The sequence below is a fragment of the Vanessa atalanta genome, chromosome 21 (genome assembly GCF_905147765.1).
Source record: "Vanessa atalanta chromosome 21, ilVanAtal1.2, whole genome shotgun sequence".
NCBI lineage: Eukaryota > Metazoa > Arthropoda > Insecta > Lepidoptera > Nymphalidae > Vanessa > Vanessa atalanta.
Window position 1 is genome coordinate 5,842,592 of NC_061891.1, and position 21,850 is coordinate 5,864,441.

Here is a 21,850-nt window from a genome sequence, read left to right on the forward strand (position 1 = left end):
TCTTAATAGTCATCTTTTGTCGCGTCTCGTCGAATTTAAAACTAGTATTGAAAGTGCCGGATCGGTGTAAATTAAAATAAAACTTCTATTTATAAAAGATTAAAACATGGTAAGTATATCAAATATACAATAATGTTTATTACTACTAATACTAAATACTGATTAAGCATTATTTTTATAGTAAATCAAAAGTAAATATCATTCAAATATGCAATGTCATTTTCGTTACAATTCCAATAACTATTAAATTACATATCATAAATATAAATAGTAAAGCAAATCTTATCACTTTTAGTATATTAAAAGTCTATTAACTAAAAAGCAAAACGAACAAGAAGTGCTTTTTAAAGAATACGATTAACCTTAAAATTTATATACATTCAAGATTTTTGTTATAAAATCTTTATCTTTGTAGGTGTTTATTTGTATAAAAACATAGATTAAATGGTATTATAGTTATGATATTTAGATTTCGTATTTTTATTCAAAGTAAAAAGCTATTTTGAATTGTCATGTCACAGTATTGAATTCAATGTAATGCTACCACCGGTTCACATAGTGGTGACTGAGAAGAACCTGCAAGTAGTTACTATTTTCCACCATTTTATTTTCAGTGTTTTTGTCAGTAATAGTACTGTAAAGTATGTATAGATCCTACCAGGAAATCAACTAATATGAAGTCTAGGATTTTTTATCATGAATATAATCTTGTATATTTTAAGTAATATGCCTTATTTATCAATGTTTTTTTGACATGAATCTAATTAAATTAAATTTACATTACAGTTCCGTAATCAGTACGACAGTGATGTCACAGTATGGAGTCCTCAGGGCCGCCTTCATCAAGTAGAATATGCTATGGAAGCTGTGAAGTTAGGTTCGGCTACTGTCGGCCTGAAAAACAAGCAGTTTGCAGTGCTGATAGCTCTTAAGAGGGCTGTCAGTGAGTTGTCGGCTTATCAAAAAAAGATTATACCAATTGATGAGCATATTGGTATTTCCATCTCAGGATTGACAGCAGATGCTAGAATGTTAAGGTATTTCAAATTTGCAGTTTTCTTTAAATATTTAAATGGTCTAAAAAATGTGCATAGTGCATTTTTTTATATTATTTATAATTTATTTCCAATATAAAATAAAATGTTAGAGTAAACTTTATTCTGATGTTAAATGAATTTATTTATTTTTATCAAAGGACCTAAAACTTAGATTTTAACTAAATATGAATTGTTTTCAGTAATAGTAATAAATTAAAATATGTAACTACATATTTCTATCCGATACAGTTGTTACTGCAGTTAATTTTGTTATACTGATTCGTAATACATAATTACAAGCTTAAAATGATAAATGAATAAAAATGAAAGATTATTAAAATCAATTTTATATACATTACAGCCGTTTCATGCGTACCGAGTGCCTCAATTATCGCTATGCTCATGATTCTCCTATGCCAGTTGGCAGACTTATTGCTTTAGTTGGCAATAAAATGCAAATCTGCACCCAGAGATACGATAAAAGACCCCTTGGTGTTGGTCTATTGGTGGCAGGCTATGATGTAAGTGTGACTATTCAAATCTATTTAAGCATAGCAGACTATGTAAAGCTTAATAAACTAATTTAGAATATAAAAAAGTATTTCTCATATATTTTGCTTATCTCAAATTTTTTAGTATTATTTTAAATATTTTCATACTGCAGTATAACATGCTAAATATCAATATGCAATTAATTTTTCAGGATCAAGGTCCACATATCTACCAGACATGCCCTTCGGCAAACTTCTTTGACTGTAGAGCAATGGCGATTGGAGCACGATCACAGTCTGCCCGCACATATTTAGAGAAACATTACAACTCATTCCTTGATTGTGAACTCAATGATCTAGTTGCTCATGGCTTGAGGGCTTTAAGAGATACACTGCCAAATGAAGTTGATCTCAATCTTAAGGTATGTAACATATATTAGGGTGTACCTAACCCTCAAATAAATTGGGAATAAATTAAACCTGATGAATATCAGCTTGGGATTAGTAGCAGCTTACTTGGTGGTATGGCTTTGTGCAAGCCTGTCTGGGTAGGTATTGTCGACTCATTACAAATTCTAATGAACAACACCAATATTTAGAATTGTGCCAGTGATGAGTGAGTCATTGTCCTTGTTAGTGCCAGTGCCCTGGCTAGAGGAGATCAGTAACCATAAGATGGCAATGTACTTACCTATTTTTCAATGAAACAAGAATACGTCCAGTCTCATAGTGTACAAGTACCTGAATTTTTGCAAATCTGAGGTCCGTGATTAGAAAACCTTGTTTGCTTTAATGAAGTTAAACTTAAAAAATATATTTGTTAAATTCTTTCAAATTTACATCCTATCCCTTTCCAATCCAAGCATTCCGATGAAAGAGAAGTGTCAGCCTGCTGGATGGTTTTAAAAATCCCCCAAATCATGAGGAATTCATTATGGAGAGTTTAACAGGTTGGATAGTTATTTAAAACAAGTGAAGGATTGTAAATAATTATTTGCAGAACGTCTCCATTGCGATTGTTGGTCCGAAGACAGCGCTTCACGTGTGCGAAGAGAGTGAACTGACGCGCTACCTGTCGCTGGTGGAGGGCGAGGAGCGTCGCGGCGGCGGGGCGGCCACCGGCGACGCCGCGCCCCCCTCCGACGCGGGGGACGAGCCGCAACCACAGGTCACTTGCTAATTCATTTACAATATGCTACTAAAGCCGTAGCAGGAGTAAATACAAATAACCGACTTTGAAAATCAGGCACTTGAATAATTGATATTTGCTATTCACTGAGGATTCACAAAAATGCCGTTTTCAATTTTTGAAATGTCATTGGAACTTTAGTAGAATAGCATTTTATAATCAATAAATACTTCCTTATCAACAACTGTTTCTAGTGCGTTTTAAAAGCTATTATTGAATCACATGAAAAGTGTAAATCTAAGGATTGTTTATCGTTACTCCTTTTACGATTGGAATAGAAAATATACATGCAGACACTGTTATTACTAGGTGGCAGGGATTTATGCCAGCATGTCTGAGTAGGGACAACCCAATTAATGCATTCTATGGTCCAGCAACAATGCTGAGTATTGTTATGTTCCAGTGAGTGACTCAGTGTAACTACTGGCAGTAGTTACACTGAGCTTACCACAAGGGACGTTATATCTCTAGACTTCAACCATTTTTAATGTATAGGCACTTACCATCAAGTGACTTAATTCGCCTGTCCACCTATCAATACCATAAAAAAATATATCTATGTATAAATATTTAAAACTTGTAATAACAAATCTATGAAGATCTTAGACACAAATTATTCGTGTATCTGTTTTAGCTACAACAGTGATCTCTTGAAAAAAATGCACGAAATAAATTTAATTAAATACTTAAAATGATACTGCAACGTCATCATCATTATGATACTCTATAAATCATGATTATAAATAATGATTTAAAAGTTTAATATCAATTTTATTATGAATATGATGATATAATATGATTTAAAAAATAAATAAACAGTAGAGGAATAAATATTTGAGTATATTTAGTAAATAATTACGTCGAAAATAAACAAATATGAGCTATCTCATGCTAGAATATTTTATATACCTTGTGAGATATATGTGAAAGTGTTTGAATGCAATATTAATTGTAGTAAAGCTCTCTCTCGATGACTAAAACATGTTTGAATTTATTACTCACTTTACAAAAGATTAAGAAAACACGCAATGTTAGTTTCGATATTAATTTTAAATTATTTATTTCAATACTCAGAACAAAATAATTTCTTCTTGACCTTATAATATCACTGTCAGTGTAAATAGTAGGTGTATATTGAGTTTAAATTAACAACGGCAAAGAATCGTATATTGTGTGCTTTTATTTGTAAATTTTATTATGATTGTAATATTTCTATAATAGTTTAAATGACGTACAAAAAACGGAGAAAAAAAAATACAGTAATAAAATAATGAAATAATCTGTTTTTATTTTCTCTTGTAAAGTACTTGGACATACGACTTTTTTGCATTAAGTAATTTAATATATATGTTTATACAATTTCATCAAAATATAAACTTAAATTACAAGGTTATTAATCGGTCGTAGTGGACGTCCACATTGTAACTAATGGTGTGATTTCTTCGGAATCATCCTGTTGTGATATTTGCTTAATAATGTTCAAAGGTAGATCGTCCAGATCAGACACGTAAGCCCATTTCTGATACAAACTGACGGCAACTATTCTCGAATCGTTACCGGGTAATGGATCAATATTAATAGTAAGGAATTGTTCTTCAACCGAATATCTCACAACGCGCTGAGCGTTCCTTTCGTCGAACGTTTCATTTCTCAACTTTGCATCTAAAGCCATTTGCAAAAATCTCGACCATCTTGGCTTATAATAATAATGAAAAAGTTCCGCCCATTGTTTGCACGCGTAATCGGTTATTTCGCCTTTCGGTCCCCATAGCGTGATTTGATTACGTGCGTTTAATTCGTACAGATATGTCTCTTCAGTCGTTGATGCTATTTGTTTAGCAGATTCTAACCAATTGGTAATAGTAAAATCAGTATTTGTTGCTAATATGTTCTCCATGTCGTTCATCGCGTCCAGAAATCGTCCTATTGTAAAATTGAATATAAGACTGTTCGATGTTTTGTCTCTTAATAAATTCATGTATAATTGTTCAGCTCTGTATTGTAACCCTTGTCTTGTTACGTCAACGAGATCGTGTAAGAATCCAGGCGAATCACAAGCATTATTATCAACAAAAGCAAATAATTTGAATGCCTCAAATAAGTCACGACTCTTGTACCATGCCCAAGGTTTTATTGTGAAACTGGGTCTGCGTGTTATAACGTACTTCCCTCTTATTCTATTAAGACCATCAAAACTGTATACACTTTTCAGTAAGTACCTCCAAGCCGTAGCTGTTACATTGCATCCATAACGACGTTCGGCGTAATCGCCTACCCATTCATTTAAATCTTTAACGGGACCGGTACGCCAGGCGCTTTCTAACATCAAGTCATAAACTACGTAGTTTTGATTTATGCCTTCAGGAGTTATTCCTATGCCGATCATCGTGTTATTGACACGATTTCTTACTTTATAAACATCCCTGTTGATGGTTTGCATGTTACCAAACATACCTAGTGTACCCCCGAAATTATGGAGCATGCACCAAATGAAAGGCTGCCCGTAATACATTTCGTACAAATCGAATTGAGGCCATTGCTCCGATTGCAAATCGAGCAATAACATTCGTCCGTTTGGTACAGATGTCAGAAATTTCTGTACTCTTTTTAAAGGCCATAATAGAGGATTGTGAACGAACATCCAGTTTTGGAGTAGCCATACAGCGTCCTTATCTATTTCTGATATGGTGGAATATATTGATTTAGCCGTTTCTTGTACCAGCGACGTTGACCACGGTTCAATTTTAATTTCATTAAATGGATCAACTGCATAAATGTTTCCCGTGCCAGTGCTAGCTGTTATTTCCCTTAGAAACATTTTACCAATTGTTTTAAATTCCGGTTCTTTTGGATCTATAAACAAATTGCAGCAATAATCGGTATCAAATTTGTTCCACGTTCCGACGCTGTATAAAGTCAAATTTGGGTATATAGTTTGAAAAGCTCTGGGCACATGTCCGTTGAACGCAGGAAAAACTGGAACCATCCCAAGTTTGAACATTAAATCGACAATTTGGTCTTGTATCTCTTTCTGTCGATCATGCCAAGATTTAGGTAGGGGCCCGCCCCATCCATGTACGTTACCCATTCGAAGCCAAGCGAGAAAACCCGGTCCGGTGAAGTGTTCGTTAATATCATTTTCCGACATACCCAATCGTCTGTAAATTTTTGCCCAAGCAGCCTCCTGCGCAACGGGGGCCAATGCTAAGTTGATTCCATTCAAAGCCATCCACTCTATGTGGAGAGGCCACTCGGAATTTGGTTTCCACCACACGAAACTATATGATGAAGTACATACATTTTGATAGTAACGGAATCTGTCATTGGCCACAATAATCTCATCGACATCTGGCAAAGGATCTGGAATTACCACTCGCCGAGCCTGCCACGCGATCTGGCTCTTGCAGTATTTTTTTAAATAGTGGTTAAAACCCCACACGGCCGCTACTCCAGTGCTAGCCCTTATTTGAAGCTGTCCATTTATAGTTCGAAGTGCGAAAACGTCCTTATGATCATTGAACATAACAGGATTAATTTCCACTTGCACATTGCTCAAATATTTATTTATAATATTTAACGCGGCTTCTTGCTGCACTTTTGCCGATGTTTTCGTTTGTAATTTCATTGGATCTAAGTAGTCTAGATTTAAACTTATACCGCACGTTATTAAATTAAATACGAAGAAAACGCACAAGAGCTCCATCTTACGATGTGAACTCTAGACGTTCCATTTATGAATGATAGGCCGTTACTTTTATTATGACAAGTGACGCCGACCCTTGACCCTCGATAAAAGATAATTCGATGCCTGTAACGAGGAATTCATTGCGATAAACTGTCGGACAATGATGCTAGTGATTAACTTAATGTTGGTCTTTGTGCTATCTGTTTATTTAATTTGTTAAGTAAATAAGTATGTACGCTTAGATATCTTATTTCGTCTGTGGTAAACAATAAAAAAAAAGAATTTTAGTAAATATATATTTCGCACTGTATAGTTGTAACTGTATAGTTTTTACTTTAAAACACACTAGCGACCTGACCCGGCTTCGCACGGGTGAATTAATAAAGTCCTCTAAGCAAATATAAAAAAGGTATATTTATTTATTTATAATAAAACACGGCTTATATCTAATAGGGGTGGATAATTTTAAACACTGCGAATTATTTTTGGTCGCTACAAACGGACAAATTTAATCTATTTTAAATGCCCAAGGTATCTAACATATTATTTATTTTAATAAGGGTTAAAAATGTGAAAATGCCTTCGCAAATAACTTAAAATAATGATCATAAATTAAGATACTTATTAGGAGTGTTTCGTAGAAGATAGACCTACGTTTGTCTTCTACATTGTTTTGGTGTATCTCCTCAGCTGTAATCATGCAAGCGTACACAAACAGTTTTTTTTTTTTTTTTGATGAATCATTATCACTCTTCAACTATTGTGTTCAAAATATTTACAAATTATATTGTATAGCTTCCTTGCATATCGCTCCTTCCTTTTATGCTGATTTTTTATATAATTTTGTATGATAAAATGTATGTTGGCGTTTATAATATGTATTGCGTTAATAGAATATACATTTAAATAACCAACTTATAAATATTATCTGTATAGAAATAAAAATAAATCACATTTGAATCGTGACCCCGACGTGATTTGAACACGCAACCTTCTGATCTGGAGTCAGACGCGCTACCGTTGCGCCACGGAGTCGTTACAATCATATCTCTAAATAAGATAGTGTATCTGATTGTATCTATGGTATTATTAAAACATCGTTAGCTGTGTTTTGGTTTCCAAATAACGAAATAATTATATGTTTATTTTTATTTTGTAATTAGGATTAACTAAACATGAATTTGTCTTGTCTGATAGTGCCAAGTACTAATTATTTAGGTATTCATATTTACTAAAAATAAATGTCTTTGAAACGTTTAATTAATAATTTAATATTGATAATAATATTATATCGTAAAATTATAAGTGATTTTAAGAATACACTTATCGCCTCAGATACGTTCATATTTGAAATTTAATCCTAGAATTGATATTGAACTAGAAGAAATAGAATGTCACTTCGAAATGTTTTAGGTAATTAAACAAAAATGTTTCTTACTGTTTTATAAATAAGGATTATTGTTGCAGGTCGCGATGGACACAGAGTAGACACTGATCGCTTGCAGGAAAACGCAGATGGGCTTAACAGGATAATAGACGAAGAATTTACGACACAATTGTCACCAACTCTCTGTGTTTATATTCATAAGGTTTATAGTGTCGTTCTTCCTTTCCTTATTAACATGTCTAAAGATCTGCCTTGGCCAGTGTTTAAATTATCCTCTATTGCTATGTGATTAAGACTGAAATTCAATTGGCTATTATTTTATATTCAGATTCAAAATACTTCAAATAGTTATTCTTAATATTGCAAAGGAAATGTATTGTATAAAATTTATTTAATTCTTTTAGAAATAATGTAACTTTTTTAATAGTATGTGGTTCAGAAAAATATTGTACTCCTTTTAATTGTTTTCGTTGTTAAAATTGAAGATGATTTTGAGGTAATGATAAAAATTTACGAATCGTACGCCAAGCGTACTTGGGGTTCCGTGACACCCGTGGCTTTGGACATTTTATTATTGTTATTTGTCATAATATCTCTTAGAGTTAAAAAAAATCTGTGCAAATTCCAACTAGCTTATTGTAAATTTAAAGATACCCTGTGAGGTAGAGTCTCCAAATTCTTACAATCTGAATTACGGAATCCTAAAAAAGCGTATTTTGAATTTTTTTCATATAATAACAGTTCCTAGAATACTTGCTTCTACGTAGTATTCATTAAATATAATATCAGTTTTGTTCCAAGCGATAAAGTACTTTAGGCACTGGCCAAGGCGAAGAGAGAAAATAATGTTTATGGTATTAACCATCTTGTGTATTTCCTTTATTTTGTAACAAATTAAACACGTGTCTTTTTAATATTCTTTTATTTACTCTGTACATCTATAATATAAACATAAATGTTATAATTAACAATTATTTTATAGAAATGTTTTTTGGATATTTTATTAACAAAATTGCTTAAAAATAATTGATGATATGACTATAGCGTCCGATTCGTGAATGGATTAACGTTTACAAGAAAAAAATTAAAGTATTTTCATTTACTAAATTTATTTTTAATTATTCTTAAATCCAGTAGATTAATTTTTGAAAATGGAACCTTAATTAAGGAAAATATAATCGGCCAAGTTTTATAATATAGACATGATCGCTAGAATAATAATTTGTATACCATGAGATCCATGAATATTGCAATTTGTTTATTTATAAAATTCGCATTTCGAAGTTTCTACGAATTATTTGAACGTATTCCTATTTTATTCGACCATAGAAAAATAAAATGGAAATTATATTTACAATAATATTACGCTTGCATATATCGTAACAGCAGAGCTTTTCTGTAAGAACTAACATCGTAGCTCACTCGTAAAATGTGCCAACTGTAGAGGTATTCCGTAAGGAGAAACTCGAAACTCATCGCAGAACACGAACTTGAAATATCAGAATGTTATATGCGATAATTGATAATTGTAAAATTTGTCAACATATCACGAGTGAGATTACTTGAATTCAGTCAGTGAATTCTCGCAGAATTACACTGACTTACGTCAATCGCAGAATTACACTGACTTATGTTGTTTTCAATATCCTTTAATTTTTATTACTATTATAGACAACGTCGCATATCGTTTCTGAGATTTCATCAACGTGTGGGTAAGCTCACCACAAAGGTAAGTATCTATTTGTTCTTACAAAATAGTCCTATAGGTTGATTTTTTATGATGAAAGCATTTTTATATAGATCATGGAATTGACTAGTGTTTACTAATTTATACATGTTGTGATTGGTGGTTTTGTTTTATATTTTTTGGCATCGGAATCGATATATAAATATCTAAATCTATCTATACATAGTACATATAAACAAATCTATATAACATCTTAGCACCATTTTATCTTAAAGTAACTTAAATTATATAGTTAAATTTTGGGTCAATTTTATTTTGGGAAGTAATCACTCGATTGTATATTTACTGGAAGCTATTTATGGTAATTTCAAAGCATATCTTTGGGACTTTTAATCAGAAACATTAATCCTATGTCATACTAGAGTGTCCAAAACGTAATTATTACCATTGAAACTGAAATTCGGTTCGGTTGAATTTATTTGATCTAAAACTGGTATGTAGCTCTCTTGTAGAATAATCGGTTGTCGACTCGACGCCTCGTGCAACTGTCTTTCTAATATTGTATTTTGTAATTCTTCTTTTTCCAATTCTATTGTCAATTCGTCAAGAAGTTTCATTCTAAATTCAATCTCTTTGTCCGCTTTTTCTATCTCCATTGTGTTTGCTTGCATCTCTATCGTTGTTTTGGCTAAATCTTCCTCTATTTCGTTCATGAGCATCGTGACTTGGGATACGTTTTCGCAGCTATTGGCTTTGTTCTCGTCCATATATCTTTTAACTTTAGCCGTTAATCTTACAACTAATTCCTCTTCACGGTGCAATCTCTTGTTGATTATTGCGAGTTTTTCCAGTAGTTCAACCTCTTCTCGTATTCGAGATAATTCATCAGCTGATGCATCCGAATCTGTGTCGTTTGACGTTTGCATCAGTCTTTCTGAGTTAACTTGACAGATGTCGGTGAGTTCTTTTGTAAAGTAATGTTCTCTCATGAGGTGTCTTTCTCTTCTGGACTTATGTTTGGTGTGTCTTCTGGGTGGTGTTCCGCTGCCTACTCCGACACCACTATCGCTGTTTCCTGCTTGGCTATCATTCAGTTCACTGGATCTTCCTAAATCCCGAAGGTAGGATTCGAGGAGATAATTGGTTCCGTGTTTTTCCATTCGATTTTTGTGTGTCTGATCTTCTAGATGATCAATCAGTTTTTCTTGTTCTCTGTAATAAAAAAAAAATCATTTTAAAAACAATAAGGTGGTATTTTGGCTAATTCGACATTTTTTGCCCGAAGTTTGTGATTACATGATTGTTAAATGTGAAAACTGATGAATACCTTAGTTTATCCAGTTGTTGGTGTATGGTTCTACTCTGGTGTTGTATAACAGACACCAGTTTTGCTGCAGGATCTTCACTTTTTGATCTTGGCGGTGGAGTAGCAGCACGCACTCCCTTCTTCCTCCTTCTAGATCTGGCTCGACTGCCACCATCGCTATCGCGCCCTGAATCATCTTCCCCTCCGCTTGACAATCGACGAAGTGATAATCGAACCTAAGAAAGATTTAAATTAGTATTAATTATAAAAAAAATCCTTTAATTATTTTTTTATAAAAAGCGTTTTTTTTTTAAATCATACTTTTCAATGCTTTTTATTTTCAATTTTCACAGATGTAACCTACAGCCGTTGTGTTTGAAGTAATGGAAAATGTTTGAAAATTCTTTGTAATTTAAGTTAGGCTGTCCGTTGTACCGACATATCGTATCGTATTTCTTATGTGATAAGAACTTAAATCTAAACTGAACTAAATCATACCTCATGCCGAGCGTCACCCCAAGCTGCTAATACGTGTAGCACTGGTGCGTCTGGTGGTAGTGGTCGTTCTACACCTCGCCATCGCTCCGCTAACACCCACTCACCATGGTCGCTTAGACCTCCTGCTGCTGAAGGAAACGAAAAGATTTCATTATACAATGGAACTTTTTATAACTTTATACAGCAGAATTGTCTTAGGTAGCAGTAGTCCTCCAGTGCCTACAGTCAGTAAGTATCATAAGTTGTGAATATTTTTAGCTTTAGTGTGAGCAAACCTGGCGCACTGATATTAAGGCACTATATCTAGCGGTCGGAGATACTTAAATATTTTTATTATCTAACTTAATTAAACTTTTACTTCTGCAGGTTTAGTGACGTCCAACAGTTCAAATAATCACGTCCGCTTACCAATGTAAGAAAATGTAGGTATTATGTTTTAAAAATGGAATTTTAGTCGAGGATTCCAAAATAGATTAAAATCTAGCACGCTACACCATTTAGACGTATCGCGTGTTAGAAGAGATCGTCGATGCGAAAAAAGTACCTACACAGTGCTATCTGGACGCATACATTCACCCTTCGTGAATTTACAAATCACGCTCATATTTTTTTTGCATTGTGTCGCCCCTATTTACCCAATTGCATATATACCTATAACGAAAGAACGCTTTTACATGATTGTGATAATAATCGAAAAACGTCAGGTTGAGACTTTTATTTTGTTAAGTTAATTCTATAAACACAGTCAATATTTATGTTTGAATAAAGTCGTTTGGTTTATTACTCCTGCCTCCACGGTAACATTTACCTTTTGCTTTAAAGATCTATTTGATTGAAAAACTCAATCAATTTTACTGATCTGATCTAGGATTTGGAATGAAATAAGCCTTATAAACAAGCAACTAGATCCACGCTATTACATAAAAGTAAAGGCATTAGAAATATGATGATAGGACTCCTTCAAGGAATTTACCTTCAGGGGCGCCTTGCAAAGCTCGAACAATGTCAGCGCAGGTAGTATGTGAGCGAACACCTCTGACCCACAACTTCTGACCTCGAGCTAACACGCCAACCTCCTCGTCGCTGTAATCCGACGATGATGCCTCCATGACGCCTGAAATATTAAATTTTGTTTCAGTTAAACCGTGTACTGTGTTCTGTAATTAATAGATTTCCTGCTGACGGACTTTATAGTAAAATAACGAGTCCACACTCAAACGAAGATTAGGTGCGTAGTACCGTTTTTTAGTAAATATAAGTTTGCTCAATTTTATCTACATTATTGATTATTCTACTCTTAGTATCTTAAATGTTGGCAGAAAGAGATCTCCTATTGGGATATCCTTTGTATACCTTCAATTAATCAAGTTTGCATATTTAAATTTTTGTACTTACACTAAAGATTTTTGCGTAACTCAATTGAATAAATACGAGTAGGTACAAAAAACAACACATCTTCTACTCATTGGCTGGTAAAATTCGCTGATATATCTATTATTAAATAATTAAATATTACGTAGAATGAAACGTTTAAGATGCTATTAATATGCATCCATCCATTTCACTTACTCAAATTGTTCACGATGAAAAGCAGTAACATTAAAATACTTATATTTAAGTAAGTAGATAATCTTTATAATAGTTACAATGTAATTTAAACAATTGATTTCCATTATATTCTATAACTGTTATCAAATCGTTCAATTCATCATTCATTCGTTCTTGTTTTTAAGAAATACTAGACTAATTAATTGCAAGGTTGTACATCAACAACCTTGCAAGTAATTAGGTAGATTTAATTGTCTGAAAGAATGCTTTTGTGCTAATGTTACGTTATGTATTATATACATCACAAAGATCTTATTCAGATGAGAGTTGAAACGTGTATTTTCTTTAGTTTTTATGAATATTTTTATTAATATATGAATTCTATATTATTAACAAGGTTATGTATGTATACTAATATTATAAATGCACATGTTCCTCTGTTTGTCTGTCACGCCCTGTCACGGTGCAATCGAACCGAATTTGATGAAATTTCGTATGTAGCAAGCTGGAACTACACGGAAAATCATAGGCCTTTTATGCATAACGCCTGACCGACCCCTGAAACGCGTGAAGCCGCGGGCGACGACTAGTTATTATAAATATACGTTGGAAAATAATTTCCGTCTAAAATTAAATAATAAAAATAAGGGCCAAATTATTAAAATTCCTTTTGTAAAAGTATATTGTATATACTATATAATTTTAGTAGGTATATATAGAGTACATAATGCCATTGGTTTTAAACGCTAAGTAATCTTACAATGGACAAAGGAAAACGTTAATTACTGTAGAATGTATCTTGTTTCCATTAATGTTTGTGTGTCTTGGGTAAGTCGGAAAGAGGGGTGGGTCGCGCCGAGCCTTTCTATACCAATATTTGTCTTTATTTTGAAATCATTAAAGATGCATTTAATCGATAAAAAATAATAATATCATTTATTACAAGCTATACTTATAAAAGTTACATCAAAATCCTAACTATATTAATTCTAATTATAAGACTCCATCCCTTATAAATATACAAATAATCGAACGAGTAAAGAAGTAAGGATAGATGATTAATTTCAGATTACTAAAACCTAGTGGAAACTATATTAACGATTTTTATGTATTTGCTTACCCGCAATCGTTGCTATGGCAACCATGAAGCAAACACATCGCCACGTGCATTGTATAAGCGGGGTTGGACCGCGCCTGGCACAATGGGGGGTGGTGATTAACATAACGGCGTGGTGTTGCAGGAAATTGCAGAATTTCGAATGCAGATAATGCATGGACGTTTAAAATTAGAAAAGAGGTTTTTTCCGCAATGCGTTTTTAGTCTATGGTTGTTAATCTCTTTAATGGAAAGACTAACTTTTTTTTTTCAAATCTGTTATCAATTAAATACAAGCAATCGAAGTGGTCTATGCATAATATATTTTTACTTTTTCTTTTACCTAACGTGTTCATTACACTATATTGCTACAGATAAACAGAATAACAGAAAAGAACAAAAGAAAATAAGAATTCAGTGTACCAGACTAAATTTACCGTACAGTATAACAAGTCCTTATAGCGATGCGATAAGCCAAGAAAAATGTATAAATCCATGACATTCAACATAAACATGGGGGCTTTGTAATTTGAGTGCTCGATTCGTGACTAGTCACCATTAGGTGTTCCATCACCCCTTCCTCTAGCCACCCTACCCCCCATGACATTAAGGGCACGCCCAAATGTTTGTGTTAATGTAATTTCGGAACGGCGTTTTAGTTATTCTATGCAATATTCTGAAAGTTTTATTACTTATTTAATACATACAGACATTGTTCGATATATACATTTTAAACTTCATTTAATATTAAAGAAAGTAACCGATTTAGTAATAAAAATAATATATAAAAAGTAAATATATTTATTAAATACTAGTGTGAATAGTTTTTACCTTTAAATTCTGTTTTGCTAAGGGATTCAGATTTGCTACTAATAAAATGATGTGACTATTATACATATTTTCCTATGTTGGAATTCGTAGCCTTATTATTTTTTTATAAAGTTACAAATAACGGGTATCGATAAACCTTACATTGTAAATTGAACATATAATTTTTCCTGCTAGCAACATTGTTTTATCAGAACGAAAGTATCAATTTTGTAAACAGCATTTAGAGAAAATACTACCGAGGACCGTAAAGAAACGTGCAGTCTTCTAATTTGCTACATTTAACACATAAACAGTTCTGCAAAAAGTTAAACACTGCATCCTGTTCGAATACAACATTGAAACACTTTTGATTACATATTAAGTGTATTCAAGTTAAAATGTTGTACACGTAAATACCTATGTATAGTAATAATTCATCGATCTTTTCAAATGGGTAGGTTAATAGAGAAAGATTTAATTAACGTTATTTTAAATTGCATTATGTATCATGTTAAAATAGTGTTCATAGAAATGTCATTCAAATACTTATGGTGATGTATTGATATTTTTTAATTTATACTGACATTTAAAATATATAAATTCATCACCGCCCATAGGCTCAAGTACATCATTCATAATCATATGAAGCGGTATATTCGACACGCCCGAAAGTTCTGACGAAGGACTTTGTGTGAATTTTTATGTGTAAACACGATCTGAGGATTGAACCTAAGAACGTGTTGTGTGGCCTTATAAGTTAGCAACGAAGCAAAAACATAAATAATCATTCCAAAATTAAATTATATTTTCATAAAGAACTATTCAATAATATACTTTGTAAATAGTTAAATGATTTCAAGTATAATTCTGCATTTGCAACTTAAGTACTAACGATAAACGTCGGTCTACACTTACGAGAACTATTCACGGAACCATTTAACAGGTGCTTGTCACAATATTCTGACCAGATGTATGACAGAGCGGAGTAAAGACATGATGTGGGCACGGCTCAGTTTGTTCGAAGTGTTCACGAGACGCCTGCAGCCTGACCAATTCACAGTAGCTGTAGTGATGGGTTGATACGTTTATTATGTCGATAGCTATAATTTTTTTAATAAGAAAAAATTCGAAAACGAAGTTTTTACAATCTGGGCAAGGCTGTGTTTTTTCCGTTCTTACTGATGTCTATTTATTTATTTTGTAAGTGCAAATAAATAAATATTATATATATATATATATATATATATATATATATATATATATATATATATATATATATATATATATATATATATATATATATATATATATTATTATTTTGTAAGTGCATATAGTCGGGGTTTTTTGGGTTTTACTTTTAGCAAAGTTTGGCATTAAGGTCTTTAGTTGATAATTATATCTTCGACGATAAATATATATAATATAATTAACGATGTTATTTTGCCCTTGCACGAACTCTAGTAAAAAACACTTCCTTAAAATTTAACAGTGTATCGAATTGCTTAATTTTTTATAGGCGCATTAATTGTTAGATTCACGACCAAATCTAATTAATTATACCGCTATCGATATAAAATATAACATCACTAGTATCGTAACAGGCGAATTATCGGTAGCCCTTGCTCGCAGGCGTAATTATAAGCAACAGCGCCGACTACCGACACGCAAGGACGCTGAGAATTACCCGTGACTCATGGTTTTAACGAATGGCGAATATTAAATGTCGTTAAATCTAGTTTTTGAACTAGCTAAATATATTATACCACTTTTTTTACATTAGCAGCCTGTAAATTTCCCACTGCTGGGCTAAGGCCTGTTTGGAGCATATTCCACCACGCTGCTCCAATGCGGGTTGGTGCAATACACATGTGGCAGAATTTCGTTGAAATTAGACACATGCAGGTTTCCTCACGATGTTTTCCTTCACCGCCGAGCACGAGATGAATTATATACACAAATGAAGCATATGAAAATTCAGTAGTGCCTGCCTAGGTTTGAACCCGAAATCATCGGTTAAAATGCATGCGTTCATGGCCCAGCCATCTCGGCTCTCTAGACCACAAAGAAGACGATATAATTTTTTTTTCAAATTGATAAAAATAATTAGTATTTGTGACAGACAGACGCTTGTACTTACAATTGCGACGACTATGAGAAAATACAAATAATGTATACGATATATTTGTTTAGTTTAATACATTAGTTTTGTTTTTAATAGAGGTTGAATTGATTCGTTGATTATTTATTATTAGCTTAAGATGGATTTTTAAACTATTGTTGTATTATTTTAGTAGTTGTTGTAGTACGTTTTAATCGGATCGGTTTAACATTTCCCCGTAATACATATATGCAATACAACGGATCAACTAGACAAGATTTATGGAGATGATATTTTTAATTTTGATCTGTGCAAATAAAAATTATGTCTCATAAAATATACATTTACTCGGGTATGAAAAAAAAATCAATCATGAGCAAAATTATGTTGAATTAAAATCATAGCTAACCAAATATGCGCCTTGAAGGAGCGTATAGGAAATAGGTAATTCATTTTCCTTAACGAGATGTCTTTCAGTGGAACAGAACACGGTTCATATTCAAATAATAAGTATTTATTACAACATAGAATCCTTGATTTGAATATATAATTGACTCTTCGATCAGTTAGTCCGTATGTTCGAAGCAAAATAAATATGATGTCTGTAAACAAAGGCTACACAGTTTTTAATCATCGAGTTCGGTCGGTTCAGAAGCACTAGCTCGCATCCGGCCGTTGAGATGGTTAAAAAAAAAGACCACCACTAAGATAATTGAGTCTTAAAAAAGATTTATAGACTAAGATAATTTAAGATAATTTAACGAAAGAATCTTAAAGTATATAATTGAAATATTATTGTGTAATATTTGTTTTGTTGATTTTTTTCAATACGATGTCGTACACAACAATTGATTTCTCCCAATCGTAATTATCAAACACGAGAACGTAGATATAAAATGATTCAGGTCGAATGTTATATCTATTATACTTGACGTAATTCGTTTTTTTGTTATGAAAAAAAAAATGCAATAGTCACGTGATGCCTGGCGGATGTTATATATTTGTTGTTGGCGGATTTATAATTAAACGAAAAGATAATTTCGTTAATGAAATGTATTTTTTCCTTCATATTACAAATTTACAGTAGCGAAGTAGATAGGTCGCTGTTAAGGATGTTGCCTCCTTAACAGCGACCTATCTACTACAGCGACATAAGAAAGCGCTGCCTTTGTTGTTTGCCGTCGCGGCGGATTACGATTCGATCTTACCCCCAAGACGCGCCAATAGTGATATAACTCATAAAAAACGGCTGTTGGTGGAATTACTTTGCATCTAGTTAAGTCGTGCTTCGTCTGATTAAGTTGGTAGATTTTATATCTAATCATTATTGGTATTGATACTTTCTGAATCCTCTTATTTACTTGGTTATAAAATACAGAGAACTTACTGCCGTATAAATGTTACAGCATATAATACGTATTTTGTGAATTTTTTATTTCGTTTTATGTCTTACGTAATAATTGGAGCTATTTTATTATTTCGGTATAAACAATGATAAAACATTTTGGAAAAGGAAAATTAAATATTAATAATGCGGAATAAATATAGGTACCATAATAACGCTCAGATTTCAGCTTTGAACATAATAATTAATATTTTTTTTAGAGGCACGGATTTTGTTTTATACACATATAATATAAAAGTTCATCCTTGTATAGTATACTTACTTTTAGGTTCTTTGACTGTTCACTTTCCAAATTGTTTTTAAAACGACAATAATAGCTTCTTGGGAATTCATTCCCAATCATTTAAATAAAATAAAGATAAATTAACACGATCAATTTCATTATAAACATGGCTTACAAGAAGCGGTATATACTCTTTCCTAAATATACAATTAGAAGCTGATCTATCTCTTGTACTAGGTTTATATTAATTATAAATGTAACCATACTGTAGACGGACAAAATTTTAATTTTGTGTTAATCCTTATAAAATGAATATGAATAATTTAAAAATATTTAATAAAAATGACAATTAAACATTAGTAATTAAAGTTTATAATAACATAATAACTATTATTTGACATATCTACCTATTCACATCATATATATATAAAAATATGTAATAAACTTACACACACACCTTGTTAACTGAACTATATTATTGACGGTATATTCACTATATTTTTTTTATAACATAATTTTGAACCCTCAAGCACAACTACAAAATGGATTAATATCGATCGAGTTTTCTAAGAAAACGATTGGCGCGAAATAAATTATATACTCTGTGGCACGGGCCAACATTTTGCCTCTATTATCCTCTTCCAAGAACGATCGATTCCATTCGAAAGACCTAAAATTAGTAGGTTTGAATGAAACAATCAATCTTTGTAGTTAATGTTTGAAACTAACCTAACAATCATATTAGAACTCATTTTTCGAGGTATTTATTTAGCAATCTCGATTCAAATTACTATTGTATTTTTTTTTTATAATATTTAATTTATGTTTTGTTAAATACAGTTTTTAGTTAAATTTTTAATAGAAGACTGTATAAACTTATCTCAAAGGCTGAATGGATTAAGATGGTAAATAATAATGAAATGGTGTTTAACTGTCTTAATATAATATACAGTTCTATGACACCATATAATTTAAATAGCAAAGTACGTACGTCAGTTCATACGTAGTTTCTCCGTTATTCCAAACAAATGACAAACGATAATTTTTCACTTCACAATATGAGTGTGATTTCAGACTCACTTACAATGGTGTATAATATCAATGATACAAAATGTTGTAATCACGTATCTCTTGTTAAAATCAACAATTTGCCTCTCATTCTCATGAGTGTTCGTCTAGTAACACTCATAAAGAATAACAGTCGGAGGAATGCGCGAGTATTAACAAAACACAATGTCATTAACCTTTGTTTAACAATTTTTTGTCATCATTTGATGAGAGTCGAGAAACAATGATGTGACTAAACGTCATGTCTTTGGTTATTTGATATTATGACGAATTGTTTCGAATATTTCATTTTAAATGTATTTTAAGATTATTATTTAAATGAAAAAGTTTGTGTTTCGTCGTTAACTCGATCACGAACGAAACACGAGGAGACGTATTACAATGTAATTAATTTTAAATGTGAATTGCTTTGTAATAAATTTCAACATGACCGTTTTTTTTTTAAAAACACTTATAATTTTTAATTAAAAAAAAATATTCTGTCCCTCATAATTTCATTGATTGATAAAGGTATGAAGTGTTATTATATGTACAAGTAGTAAAATTACTAGTAGCTTAATCACAAGATAGTTTCCAATGCCTATATATTATAAATAGCTTAAGAATAAATTTAAATACTAACAATTTTTTACACAAAACGACACAATTCCATGTATTAAGGATATAAGTAAGTAGATAGGTATTTGACACGCAATATTTTATTCTTATACCAACATCGAAGCAATTATATTTTACGCATCAGAGAATGTACCTAACAGCGAAATAAAGCGAATTACACATAAGAATTATTAATCACATAACGAAATATTAAAAAATTGTAATTTAATTGTTTTGTTTACGTCTTTTTTGTGTCAAATTATATGCAAATTCGTTTATGAAACGTTTAAATGATTTATTTAAAAATTCTGTACAATTTATTTCGAGTAATTAAATATATTTGTGGTCACAATAGAATTAGTAACCTGTAAAAATCAAATAATAAATTTATTGATTTAATAAATCTTATCAAAATTATGATTGATTCCAAATTACCTGACGCGCATTAATTTGGAGTATCCACCACGTATATCCACTACAGGTAAACAGATACACGTGGAATTTCACGCGAGATAAGGAGGATGAAATGAAACAAATCCCAAATTAGGCACGTAGAGTCGATTCCGCAATATTTCGAATCTACGTATCCTATCCATTGGACGGTCACGGCTTTCATAAATTTAGTATAATTATTATAAACTACGAACTGTAAAATAGTAAACCCACCAGTTTCATATTATTTATTTATGGTTTAATTGTCACGTCAAATTAATAAAAAATAATTATAAACAAAAACATTGCAATGTTTTCAAGAGAATCGTCTCATAAAATACATAGAGAACAAAGGTATCAACGGTATTATGTAATCATGGTTCACTCATTACATATGGATTAAATGGGTATTGTTTCATCAGAATACTAGAGAGATAACTGTCAGCTTAAACGATAAAGCTTAAGGAACAAGCAATTAGCGTTTTTTTTAACGAGAATATCGGGTGATAGTTGGAAAATGACTTGACGGTTTTAGATTTACACGTACCTCTTAAGTAGACGCAGGCTGAAGTAATGTAGGAACAAACTGGCCGCTGAACAAAATTGTTAAATTTTAATAACTATAAAAAACTATATGTCAAATTTGCACGTACGAAAATAGCGTATCATCGTAAATATGTCAACATTTCATAAGTGAGGTACGAATTATCAGTAACAATAGCTTTAACGATGAGATAGTAATTGTTTTTGTACAAAGTTGGTACAAAATCGCTTTCCGCTTATAATTTAAAATACATATGCCAAGAATTATCCGCTTCTATGCGATGAAACAACGAAAAGGAAGCTTTTATCCATAGAGATGGCGAACGATACACACAGACGCGTTGCGTAACATTACGTTTTGTGATTTGCGAAATAGTCGATGTATCTATATTTTTTAAATACCGTCATTTTTGTAGCGGATTCGATTGTGAAATTAATTTTGAAAATGTGTAACGTTATATTATTGTATTATGTTTATATTGACATACCTTTATTTAAATACATTAATGTAATTTTAATTATTTTTCTATAGGACTTTGACGATTATGTAATTATACCTCGGTAAAAATCAACAATTTTAAATAAATGTACATGTTTTATATTTTGTATTGCATCCATGCACGCAAATACTTGGAGGTACCACCCACTGAACGGTTATTGTACCATCAAAAATCAATAACTTTTATGGCTTTGTGTCTCAAGGGATTTAGTATCGTATTACTCAAAGTTTTTGGTGCATTAATTATAAAG

At 31.9% G+C, this 21,850-nt stretch overlaps 3 protein-coding genes and 1 non-coding gene across 5 annotated transcripts in view; 1 reads left to right on the plus strand and 3 right to left on the minus strand.

The window, feature by feature from the left end:
- Window positions 1-8,703, plus strand: LOC125072265 (proteasome subunit alpha type-1-like). Its single transcript, XM_047682813.1, has 6 exons — window positions 1-109; window positions 787-1,037; window positions 1,399-1,558; window positions 1,741-1,950; window positions 2,529-2,696; window positions 7,870-8,703. The coding sequence occupies exons 1-6, from the start codon at window positions 107-109 to the stop codon at window positions 7,888-7,890; spliced, it is 813 nt and encodes a 270-aa protein (XP_047538769.1). The 5' UTR covers window positions 1-106; the 3' UTR covers window positions 7,891-8,703.
- On the minus strand, window positions 3,981-6,435 carry LOC125072264 (alpha-N-acetylglucosaminidase). Its single transcript, XM_047682812.1, has one exon. The coding sequence runs from the start codon at window positions 6,418-6,420 to the stop codon at window positions 4,111-4,113; it is 2,310 nt and encodes a 769-aa protein (XP_047538768.1). The 5' UTR covers window positions 6,421-6,435; the 3' UTR covers window positions 3,981-4,110.
- Window positions 7,366-7,437, minus strand: Trnaw-cca. The gene has a single exon. It is a non-coding gene; the product is annotated as a tRNA-Trp (tRNA).
- Window positions 8,704-8,938: 235 nt separating the features above from the next.
- The window catches only part of LOC125072366 (ras association domain-containing protein 10), a 131,636-nt gene continuing 118,724 nt past the window's right edge, over window positions 8,939-21,850 (minus strand). The window contains exons 4-7 of one of the 2 annotated variants that reach the window (XM_047682981.1): window positions 12,254-12,394; window positions 11,281-11,405; window positions 10,804-11,018; window positions 8,939-10,688 (exon numbers count right to left, since the gene is read on the minus strand). In XM_047682981.1, coding sequence (XP_047538937.1) covers window positions 9,890-10,688; window positions 10,804-11,018; window positions 11,281-11,405; window positions 12,254-12,389 — 1,275 coding nt within the window. In that variant the 5' untranslated portion in view covers window positions 12,390-12,394 and the 3' untranslated portion in view covers window positions 8,939-9,889. Of the gene's footprint in view, window positions 10,689-10,803; window positions 11,019-11,280; window positions 11,409-12,253; window positions 12,395-21,850 lie in introns of both variants that reach the window. The other variant, XM_047682980.1, reaches the window with a different exon arrangement.